We start from the raw sequence: 12,262 nt of genomic DNA, 5'->3' as shown, positions 1-12,262 counted from the left end.
GGTCGCCGGTTCGAATCCCCACAATGGGGTGAGCTCCCATTGCTTGGTCCCTGCTCCTGCCAACCTAGCAGTTTGAAAGCACGTCAAAGTGCAAGTAGATAAATAGGTACTGCTCCAGCGGGAAGGTAAACGGCGTTTCTGTGTGCTGCTCTGGTTCGCCAGAAGTGGCTTAGTCCTGCTGGCCACATGACCCGGAAGCTGCACGCTGACTCCCTCGGCCAATAAAGCGAGATGAGCACTGCAACCCCAGAGTTGGTCACGACTGGACCTAATGGTCAGGGGTCCCTTTACCTGGTTCAGGACCAGGGGATCCCTCACACCGGGCCACCCACTTTCTCCCAAAAACAGAGTTCATTCTCAACCTGTGGACCACCATCCACTGGAGAGCTGATGTTCCCTGGCTGAGCACCAGCTTGGGGAAGGGCAAGCTATTTATTGTAGTTTGGCTGATAATGACCTTCCACCATTAAAAATACTCAGCAACTTGTTCATTTTCATACCACTGAACTGAAGAGTAAATCCCATTTCTGTTTTTCCTTGGGTTTTCCGCAGAAGGGAGGAGATGAAAGAGCTTGTCTTGGAACGCAGCATTTCAGGGCCACAAAACACTGAAACTGTTAACTTCACAGCAGAAGGATCAAATTTTTTAAAGAGAGACTTCTATGAGAAGGGAGTGGGGTGGGGGGTGGGGATTGAAAAAAAGGAACAAGACATATTATTCTACATTACAACGAATGGGTCACTGTGCAGATCAATTTAATTAATCACAGGGGAAAAACATTACTTTCCCAATGCCTACCTGTGATTGCATTACTGAAAGGGCACAAGTCTTCAGTCCATCCTGCTATAATGTACGATAAAGTCAGCAAACAAAGGAAAATATATCACTGGTCATAACTGGTGTGACCCATTACAATAGAGCAGTGGCTTTCAAACCCTGTTTCAGTGGCATGTGGGAGGGTGGAGTGGTTATGTGGGGCAAGGTTAGCAGGGAGGGGCTCTGGGATGGCAGCATACAACTTACGGGCACTCTCTTCCACCTGCACTGCAAATGGATCTGGTTGAGACAACAGGTATAGCATTTTGCAAAATCATGCTATGTTTTCTATCCCCTCCCCAAGGGAATTGAGGACACGACTTAAGACTTATAGTCCCTTTGATACTGGATATAAATGTATTTCTTAATCTGTATCATGGTACCGCTTTTGTGTACTCCCGTTTTCAGTTCTGCATTTTATGCTTTATATTGAGTCATGGTGTTATTGCTTGGGTTTATATTAAAATGAATAAAAATTGAAACAAAAAAAATCGAATGAATTAGAAACATTAAAAGATAGTAATTGCAGAGTAACGAGTAATGTGATTTCATCTGGGTGGGACTCCAGATGTGGTAGGACTCCATCGCCCATCATCCCTGACCAGGGCTGATGGGATTTGGAGTTCAACAACAGCAAGGTGGGCCCCAGGTCCCTCACCCCTGCCATGGCTTTTGCTCAAAACAAGTTATCTACACCCCCAACTCTCTTCACTTGACTTCTCTCTTTGGTAAATTAAAGATTATTGCCATGCCCATATAATTAATTTACTACTTACACTGTGGCGAGTCTCAGCCCGAGGAACTGGTAAAACTACCGTCAATAAAATATCCTTCACGCCAGTTGGCGAGATTTCCCGAGGGTCCAGACACATTTTTCCAGCTGTGAAAACAAATTGTCAAAAGATCATCATTAACCAATTTCCAGAGGGGCAGCAAAAGCAATAAAGTGTGTTTTGGCACCTTAAAAACAAAAGCCCCTTCCCCCCATGTCCTTTTCATTGTCCATTCATGATGATTTGCATTCATGAGGATAGTGGACTGATTATCTGCAATCCCGCTTGAGATGCTGTTTGTGTTCTGGGGCGGATATATTGCTCTGTTTCCAATTGGTGCGTGTTCCATAACTTCCTGCTGAAATCCTGCAACTTTTTATAACATGCATGTTCTGGGGCGGCAGGGGCGGTTCTCCCACTTTTGTGGCCCTTCGTCAAAAGATCTCAAATCAAGGTGATTCACAAGACAAGACAACTGTTGCACCCGTGACCCACAAGCAGTGACAACAGCCCACCAGCCTGGCCCAGTAATTGCAGAATACCATGCCTGGAGGGGGTGAAAAGAAGCAGGCGCCCACTGTCACAAAAAGCATGGCTTATTCTACCAGGCACTGCAGTTTCTTGAATGTGTCTAAAACCCTTTTTTCAGAGGAAATCTAATAATGATTGCGGAGTGCTTTAGAAAGGCTCAATACACAGTAGAGTAAGTCATGATTGTTGTGGTAGCTGAGATCTCTGCTAAGACATGCCAGCTATTGTGATCTGCAGGGACTTTTAACCTTTACGCTCTCTCTTTTGTGTTCTTCAGTATTAGCATCAACCTAGAACAGGACGTGTTGCGGGGGGGGGGGGGAGTTACATACCTTCTGCTGAGCCATGCCTCGGAGGAGACAGATCCACAAGCGGCCTGCACATGCAAATAGTGCTAATTAGTGGGTTTTCATAATTTAGTTCCTCCTCTCAGTACACAGAGGAAGAGGAGGGAGCAGTAGGCAACAATCAGAGCTAAATTCTCATTTTAATTACTTTTGCTCATTAAAGTTATTCTGCAGTCTGCTGTGAAAAACACACACATCCCAGAAAAACAAAAGCAGGAACAACAGAGTCCAGCATTTGTACTTGAAAACAACAACCAAAAACCACAACTACACACATGAGCATCGCAAAACTATTTCTGCACACAGCACAGACAGGCATGCATAATTTCCCAGTATAAAATATTCATTGTGGCTGAAGGATTTAGAATTGCTCTCCTTAATTTATAAGTCAAATGAGAGAATGGCTGCACCACAGTGTTTTCTCAGCAAGAGGAGGAAGATCGAGTGGGCAGAAAGTGTGGCTTAAGAGTGCTGCTGCCCGCACAACGATTGGAATGCCAAAATTAGGAGTGTGCGACTCCAGAAGTCATCTAGTCCAAGCCAGTGTCTTTTAACGCAGGAAGAGCCACTTGTGACTATGATGCAATGGGCAGTATCCATTTCATCCATTTTCGTAGATGGAAGTCGCTAAATGCCTATGGGTTCACTTTATTTTAGCCCTACTCAGAGTAGACCCACTGAAATTTATAGACTTGACTAACAGAAGTCGATTAATTTCTGTGGGTCTACTCTGAGTAGAAGAAACTATAACAACAACAGCAGCAACAATCATGGCTAGGGTTGATGGGAGCAGGAGTTCCCCATCCCTGGTGTACAGTGGTACCTCGAAAGTCAAACGGAATCCGTTCCGGAAGTCCATTCGACTTCCAAAACGTTCTGAAACCAAGGCGTGGCTTCCGATTGGCCGCAGGAAGCTCCTGCGGCCAATCAGAAGCTGCGGAAGTCATGTCAGACGTTCGGGTTCCAAAGAACGTTTGCAAACCGGAACCCCCACTTCCGGGTTTGCAGCGTTTGGCAGCCAAACCATTCGACTCGCAAGGCGTTTGGAATCCAAGGTACGACTGTTATTTGGTTGCCAACCAGCCTTGTAGGTATTTTTGAGCCAGGGTGTGGTCCTCTACCTTTGATTCAGTCTATTAAGGCCAGGAACATCAGCAGGCAAGCCCCCTTGCTGTAAGTGAATCCAAGCCCTTTGAATGTCAGCTGTGAGAAGATGGGAGGCTGAAGACAGAAACACCTGAGAGGGAGAGGGAGAGAGGAATTCAACACTCTGCATGATACAGATTGGATCATCAGTATTTCATAGACATCAAGGCCACTTTCTGCTGGAAATAAAGGCATTCCTCCTCTCCCTTAAAACGACACCTGAAAAATATGATTTGTTTCTGCAAACTCACCTTATTGTTCCGCTCCCCCCCCCCCCCGCAATATTTATTATGAAAGGCTGAATTGTTTTTGTCTATGGGTTTATTTCCTAATAGGTTTATTTCTTATTCTTTTTAACATAAATGATGCTATCAAGCTCATCATGACATTATCATCACTGGATCAGATTGTTATAATAGGTGTGATACTTGTATATTTTGTCATTTCTATGGATTCTAAACTGCTTTGTGTATAAAAAGGCAGTTGCTTAAATTAAAAATGAAATGAAATGAAATAAACCTCATTTTATCCACAAATGCTCTGTGAAGGTAAGATAGCCAGAGAGAGAGAGAGAGAGAGAGAGAGAGAGGGAGGGAGGGGAGAGAAACTGGCTCAAGGCTATCCAGTGAGCTTCCGGTCCAAACTGTGATTTGAACCCAGGTCTCCCAAATCCTCATCTGACACAGGAACAACACAGAAACATAGGAAACTGCCTTATACTAAGTCAGACCATTGGGTTCACCTAGACCAGTACTGCCTACACAGACAGGCAGCAGTTTTCTGGAGTTTCAGCCAGCCCTGCCTGGAGCTGTCGGGGATTGAACTTGTAACCTTCTGCATGCAAAGCAGATGATCTGCCATTGAGCAACAGCTCAGTCGGTAGAGCATGAGACACTTAAATCTCAGGGTTGTGGGTTCCAGCCCCACATTGGGTGAAATATTCGCGCATTGCAGGGAGTTGGCCAAATGATTGCCTTGGTCCCTTCCAATTCTACAGTTCTATGATTCTATGGGTGACAGCCCTTCCCCAGGGCTGTAACTCCAGCAGGAGCCCACGAGGCTGGCAGATCCAGCTGAATTGCACTGGAGCCTTCAGGACCTCAGATAGCTCTAAGTTGGCAACTGGCTCCAAGGAAGACCTTTTGTCTCCTTTGAGCCAGACTATCCCTTTTAAGCTCCGCCCTCCTCGAGGAAGTGTCCTCTGGCCCAGAAATTAGCACCCCCTTGCTTCCCCATCCATTTCCTCTTTGTGCATTGACAGCAATGAGGAGCAGGCACTGGGGAGCCCAAGACCCTTGGGTAGCTCTTTGGAGGTATAATAATAATAATTTTTTATTTATACTCCGCCCTTCCCGGTTCAAAAACCAGGCTCAGGGCGGCTAACAACAAATTTAAAACACTTAATTGTAAAAGCAGCATAAAATACAGTATAAAAACATGAATAACAATAAAATTCAAAATTCGGAAATCAATTTAGGGGAAATAAGCATTAGATAATCACCAAGGCTAGCTGGCTGAATTAGTCCCATTTGGGCCAGCGATGAGGCCAGGGGAGAATTAGCTGTGGGGTCTCAGAGTGGGTAATCTTCATAAAAGGGGAGGGGGAGGGAAGAGAAGGGAAATAAAAGATCAGGCTGAATTCAGATTAAAGGCCAGGTGGAATATCTCTGTCTTACAGGCCCGATGGAAGGAGGTTAAATCCTGAAGGGCCCTAGTCTCATGGGACAGAGCATTCCACCAGGTCGGAGCCACCACTGAAAAGGCCCTGGTGGAGGATAGTCTGACTTCCTTAGGGCCCGGGACATCTAAACTATGGTTATTCATGGACCTTAAGGTCCTCTACGGGGCATACCAGGAGAGGCGGTCCCATAAAAAAATCTGGCTCATGAAGTGCTGCTGCCTCATGGCATCCTAATTTGAGGTCTCTGTCTCCAAGGGCTCCCAATTTGGGGGCCTGTACTCAGCACCTCGGTAGCTTAATAACACAGGAAGAGCCTGTGGCCCATCTAGTCCAGCATCCTTGAAGTCCCAACCAGAAGTGCAAGTAGGACCTGAGCACAAGACTTCTCCTCCAAAGTCCTGCCTGGATGGTGCACAGCCTCTGTGTCAGACACGAGTCCTGGCTGATGCTTGAGGTTGTGGCACATGGATACAAGAGAATACTTCTCCATGCAGCACCTATCAGTGGCTACGGGCCATGATGGCTATGTTCTATGATGCCTCTGAATACCAGTTGCTGGAAGCCTCAGGAGAGGACAGTGCTCTTGCGCTCAGATCCTGTTTGTGGGTTTCCCACAGGCATCTGGGGGGGCCACTGTGAGAGCAGGAAGGTGGACTAGGTGGTCCACTGGCTGTTCTTTTGTTTTTTATTATTGCAATGTATAGAGAGAAGAAAGGAAGGGGTGGGCAGGGAGAAGTGAAGCCAGTAAGAGGAAGAATATGAGCAAGAAATCGAAATTCCAGATTCTTTCCCTCCCCCCCCCCATCCAACTGCAGCCCCCAAATAGAAAGCAAGCCAATACACACTTGTCGAACTGCTGGGTAGTCATCAGCTGCCATGAACGAATCCTTTAATAACAGAAGGATGGAGACACAGAAATTCTGCATCACATGCAGGCTCCAGTCTTTCATGAATAACTGGTCCCAGATCAACAAGACAGCAGGCAAGTTCAGAACACCGACAAACCCCTGTGCGAGACAGGAAAGCCAGTTTTATGTTGGTGCCAGTGTCTCTCCAATGCATCATAGCCAAGGCACCATTTTCTTTCTAAAGCTAAATTGGAGGCGGGCATTGCAAAAGAGGTTTATTTTCAGAATGTGTGAGCACAAGAATGACCCATCCAAACAGGAGGCAATCCCACTCTGCGTAAGTCACTCTTCACTCCAAAGGCAATTAACTCCCCTGCTTCTCTGCAAGAGCAAGATGGACATTAATTCTCCAAGTTGCGTATGATGTTAAGGTGGGACGGAATCACATAATTCCAGTGGAAGCTGACTGGGAACCAGAGCGGTGATTCTTACAGAGACACAACAGGCAGCTTCTTCAAAAGGCAAGTAATTCTGCTGTCATGTGATCCAATCACAGCCGATGCAAAGTCAGGGCACAGTTACCTGCACCTAGCAAAGGCAGATTGGGAGGCTAGAGGAATGAATCACGCAGAGATGCACTGGGAAGACCCCTCTGCAGCTGGGTAATTTATTCTGCATTTGTGCAGGAGGAGTGACTCGCTGATCCAATCACACAGATAGCAGGATTGGCAGTTCCTCAGCAGTAGCCACTAGCATGAGTCAACAGCTGCTGAAGCAAGCTAGGCTTAAACAAGAGAGGCTTATCTCACTGCAGGTAGAGAGAGCCACCCAAACTGAGCTGTGGTTCTATTTAAGGAACAGTCTGGTGCTGAAGCAACATTTGAACCCTGTCCCTGTGAGGCTCCAGCTTGAACATCTTACCTTGCCAGAGCAGTGAATCATGCAGAAACACAGCAAGCAGCCTCCCTCTGGTGGGGGGGCGGCGCTCACAGGAGCCTTTAATTGTTTATTTTACTCTTCATGACACATTAGCCACTTTCTATAAGCACAATGGATATCGCTGCCATAGAATCTGCCCTTTCTGCAGCTAGGGGCTCCTTGACAAGCTGGTAAGGTGGGAAGGAGTTTCTCCCATAACATTAGCTGAAGGATGGGAATTTGGAATCCACTGAGCCAGAGCACACATTGGACACAGCAGCGTGGCTGTAGCTGCAGGACAGCCCCCTTGTGGCTGCAAGCTGGTGCTGCAGACACACTCCAGAAACATTACACAACTTCACCTTTTTGAGAAATCTCCTCCACGGGGTCTAAAATCTGGTGGCTAATAGGATTCTGCAACATATTCTGGTCACCTCAGTAAAGTTTTCAGTTGTAAAGGCAAACAATTTATTTGACAAGCTCCCCACTATATCAAAAAAGGATTTGCTGGCTTCTTCGTTTTTACCTCTCCCATCCACTTCCTAAGGAAAACCACGGGGCTTGCCAGTATTTCTTTGGTTCCGTTTTGTCTTGATGGGAATCCATTTTCAAATGCACAGATCCCTTGAGCTCTCCCTCTTTCCTGAAGTATTAATTCCACCAAGAAATCCTAAAAGAGGGGAAGGAACCATAGCATTTGTGGTGGAATAATAGAGGGTCCTCACCATTCTTTACTTCCTACAAGCATGGAGCACTTTCCATTCCAATTTGCCTGTTGAATCTGAGGCATAATATATGAATGGAGAACCTAAGGCCCTCCGGGATTCCCTGTCTGGCCCTCCTTAGGCCACATTGGGCCTGTTCTTTCTTTTGTTTCTTCTTCTGTCCTTGAACTGTGATACCCCACCCCTTTCTTACCTGATGGGCCTAGGACTCCCCTGCTGAGTGCCTGGGGGCCCCAGTCCTGCCACTCACCACCTGGCCTAGGGCAGGGCCTGGCGGGCTCCATAAAGAACTGCTGCCGCTGCTCCTGTGCAGAGAGGGCTTCGTTTTTTGTTGTGTTTTTGTTGTTGTTTTAAATTGCTGTTATGTCATTTTAAGGGACCCCTGACCATTAGGTCCAGTCGTGACAGACTCTGGGGTTGCGGTGCTCATCTCGCTTTATTGGCCGAGGGAGCCGGCGTACAGCTTCTGGGTCATGTGGCCAGCATGACTAAGCCGCTTCTGGCAAACCAGAGCAGCGCACAGAAACGCCGTTTACCTTCCCGCCGGAGCAGTACCTATTTATCTACTTGCACTTTGACGTGCTTTCGAACTGTTAGGTTGGCAGGAGCAGGGACCGAGCAACGGGAGCTCATCCCGTCACGGGGATTCGAACCGCCAACCTTCTGATCAGCAAGTCCTAGGCTCTGTGGTTTAACCCACAGCGCCACCCGCGTCCCATGTCATTTTAAACTGTGATATTAATGCTGTAATCTTAGTCTTATATTTTTATTTATGGGGAAATTGTTTTCCATTTGGTTGTGTATTTTTTTGATGTGGTTTATTTATTGTTTATGACTTTTGTAATTATGTAAATCTTGTCATGTTGTAAGCTGCCTTGAGCATTGTTTTTAACTGTGTTGAGCCAGTGTTTGTCCACAGACAGCTTTCGGGTCATGTAGCCAACATGGCTAAGCCGCTTCTGGCGAACCACAGCAGCGCACGGAAACGCCGTTTACCTTCCCACGGGAGCGGTACCTATTTATCTACTTGCACTTTAATGTGCTTTCAAACTGCTAGGTTGGTAGGAGCAGAGACCAAGCAACAAGAGCTCACCCGGTCGCAGGGATTCAAACTGCCGACCTTGCCATCGGCAAGCCCAAGAGGCTCAGTGGTTTAGACCACAGCGTCACCCGCGTCCCTTACTTCAAAACTGTATTTTTATCTAATTTTATTCATGCTATTGTACACTGCTCTGGAATCTTTTGAACAAGGGCAGCAAATAAATATCTTAAATAAATAAATAGGTACCTTAGGGTCAACTGTGACATTCTTTCTGAAAGCGCGATGAAGGTGAGAAAAGAATTCAGCATCTTCTCTCTCCAGAAGGCTCATCACTGACTCCGCTGTTACAAAGAGTTCCCCCCAAGTTGGGAATAGGTTCTGGTGTAGAGAATGCAGGTACATGGCTAATTCATAGGGGTGTTCTGCTACAATTAAAATCAAAGCAATCATGTTAACCTTTATATATTATGAGATACTTCCCCTGCCTACATAGTAGCTCATTTCAATCACCAAGTTGAGTGGGAGCGAAAAGGCTGTTGCAGACAGAAAAAAGGGGTGGCAGAAAGAGATAGAGAGGAAAGTAGTGTCAGAAAAGAGAATGTGAAAAGGGGGTTGGCAGAGACAGACAGAGACAGAGAATGTGTGTCAAAAAGTATGAAAAAGGGGTGGCACAAAGAGAGAGAAAATGCTGGCACAAAGAGGGAGAAAAGGAAAGGCGCTCCCACTTTTGGCTTGTGTTCCAACTACCACCAACTCTACCCCACCACCACCACCAGGAAAAATATTCCCCAATTCCTGCTCTAGCAGGTTTCTGTAATTCTTGTATTACCTAGCCATTCTTTGTCAGTCTAACCTAGGTGCTAAAAGTATGCAATTAGAATTAAATACTTCCAAACCCAGGAAATAGTTTTGAGTACCAAAACTGAACTGAGATCACAATCCTTCCGTATGAAGACCTACCCCAGAAATACTCAGCCACCCAGATTCCAACGCCATGGCTTTCTTCATTTCAGAAGTATAATTTTAGAGGACATTCATGTTGTTGTTGCCATTGCTAAACTTTTGGGATCCTCCCTGATCTACTTGAATCCCTCCCCTTGAATATCAGATGGGCAACATCCCTGTTGTCCTTCTGGTGCCTACTGAAGACCTTCCTCTTTCAACAGGCCTTTTTGGGATCTTTCCAAGTCAGCATCTGCATCACAATTGTATTTAAGATTTTTTTTGTTTATCATTTTATCTCTTGTTGTTTGCCACCCTGGACTTCCTTGGGAGGAAGAGTGGGATATAAATGTAATTAATAATGTAACGCTTCAAATCACCCAAGAGACCTACCAACAGATGAAGGCATAGCACCTACACACAGAGGAACAACAGAAATCCTGTAGTCATTTTGGGCAGTAAATGATTTACCTCTTGGTGCTGTTTGCTTAAATGCCATTTGCAGAGGGAAAAGCCAGTAGATGAGGTAGGGGTCATAGGTGCCGTTGAAAACATACAAGACGTTTAAGCTTTTGCTGGTCTCCAAAATCACCTGCTCGTTTGTAGCAAAAGGACGCATGCAGGGAACGCTTCTATATTTCTGTTGGAAGAAATTAGGTGGGTGGCAGAGGGAGAAATGCTGTATTTTGGGCATGTAGCAGTGAGAACAGCATGGGAGTGAAAATATTCAAGTTAATATAGGACAAAACTTCTCAGTTTTAACAGCTGAAAGTATGTTTGGTGTTGTAACACAGTCCTTCTAAATAAGCCCATAGCAGGAACTAAGGGGCCATAACTATGATTTTAGCAGTTGTCGCTTCATATGCAAGCTGCCTTAAGTAAATATATTAATAATAATGACAGCAACTCCACGGCAGAGCGTAGATTTCATATGCAGAAGATGCAAGGTTCAATTATCCCAGGTTGTACACAACATATATACACACACACACACACACACACATATACATACATACATACATATATATATATATATATATATAGTGGTTTTTCAATGTTTTTAAATCAATTATTTATCCCCAGCAAGTCAAGGTATTTACTTACATTACAAAATTTATATGCCACTTGCCAGTTAAAAAAAAAAGCATCAAAGCAAAAAGAACAATAAAATTATCAATATAAACAGTTTAAAGCAGCTATGGTGGTACCTCGGGTTAAGTACTTAATTCATTCCGGAGGTCCATTCTTAACCTGAAACTCTTCTTAACCTGAAGCACTACTTTAGCTAATGGGGCCTCCTGCTGCTGCCGTGCCGCCAGAGCACAATTTCTGTTCTCACCCTGAAGCAAAGTTCTTAACTTGAGGTACTATTTCTGGGTTAGCGGAGTCTGTAACCTGGAACGTATATAACCTGAAGCGTATGTAACCCGAGGTATGTATTTGAAACATTTCCAAAAATAATATTTAAAATCAACAGTAAACGACAACCAGATTTAAAAAAAAACATACCAACATTCTACATGTCTGGATAGGCTTTGCCTAAACAAAACATGCCTTAAGCAGGCATCAAAAGGACAACGGAGAAGATGCCTGCCTGATAGGCAGGGGGTTCCAAAGTGAGTGTCCTGCAACACTAAAAGACTGACTTCTTAACAAATCCAGAATGAGTATCACGGCACCTGTAACAGTGCTGTTCAGCAGACTGAAGTGGTTAAATGGGCACATATGGGGTGCGGTGATCTTGCAGGTAAACTGGTCCCAAGATGTTGTGAGCTCTATATACAAATAGTAACACCAGGTCAGGCCACTGTTGGAAACACTTCCAGAGACAGGCGTAGGCAGAAACTGCAGGTCCATTCCAGCCTTTTTATTCTGCCTGCATCTCTCTCTGTCTGCTTCCTCTCCACCCCGCCTCACAGCTTCCCATTGAGTCATGGAAGTTGAGGGAACCGGGTTGCTGCTCCGTATCCTCTTCCTCCTCACCACAATCCTACGTTTTTTGAAATATTAGGGTGTGCCTGCCTGCAACTGTCGGGGTCCTTCAACTCACCTCTACAACTGCATTTTCAATAAGACCTGAAAGAGGTGACCGTGTGGCACTTCGGAGATTCAGTTCCGCCATCCGCCATGCTACAGTTTGCCCAAAGTCCTCTCTGGCGTCTCTCTCAGTAGCCCTAGGATGGATTTTATAGTTTTGGTTTTTAAAAAAGAGGTCTCAGGACTAATTTTTTTAAATTGAGAGAAGCCAGAAGCGGAGTTCAAAGTGCCAGAAAACAGAAGCAATGACCAAATCTTCAAGACAGATTATTCAACCCTACCAAAAGGAGAACTTTCTGACAGTTAGAGCTGTTTGACAGTGGAATGGACTCCCTCAGGAGGTTGTGGGCGCTTCTTCCTTGGAGGCGTTTAAGTTGAAGAGGCTGGGTGGCCATCTGTCATGGAAACTGTCACGGTCCGGTTCACGGGCAATCAAAGTCCCGGCAGGGGACGTC

General features: G+C 45.5%; 1 protein-coding gene across 5 annotated transcripts in view; it reads right to left on the bottom strand.

Moving 5' to 3' along the window:
- Positions 1–12,262, bottom strand: part of LOC128402714 (uncharacterized) — a 65,774-nt gene that overhangs the window by 38,565 nt on the left and 14,947 nt on the right. For 4 of the 5 annotated variants that reach the window (XM_053367049.1, XM_053367047.1, XM_053367050.1 and 1 more), the window contains exons 8-16: positions 11,821–11,944; positions 10,242–10,410; positions 9,075–9,253; positions 7,588–7,731; positions 6,141–6,302; positions 3,590–3,705; positions 2,454–2,497; positions 1,594–1,697; positions 501–660 (exon numbers count right to left, since the gene is read on the bottom strand). In XM_053367049.1, the coding sequence (XP_053223024.1) occupies positions 501–660; positions 1,594–1,697; positions 2,454–2,497; positions 3,590–3,705; positions 6,141–6,302; positions 7,588–7,731; positions 9,075–9,253; positions 10,242–10,410; positions 11,821–11,944 (1,202 nt within the window). The remainder of the gene's footprint in view (positions 1–500; positions 661–1,593; positions 1,698–2,453; positions 2,498–3,589; positions 3,706–6,140; positions 6,303–7,587; positions 7,732–9,074; positions 9,254–10,241; positions 10,411–11,820; positions 11,945–12,262) is intronic. The other variant, XM_053367051.1, reaches the window with a different exon arrangement.

Source organism: Podarcis raffonei, chromosome 15 (genome assembly GCF_027172205.1).
Source record: "Podarcis raffonei isolate rPodRaf1 chromosome 15, rPodRaf1.pri, whole genome shotgun sequence".
Classification (NCBI taxonomy): domain Eukaryota; kingdom Metazoa; phylum Chordata; class Lepidosauria; order Squamata; family Lacertidae; genus Podarcis; species Podarcis raffonei.
Note: the sequence above shows the minus strand (reverse complement) of the source record. Positions and strands in the feature narration are given on the sequence as shown.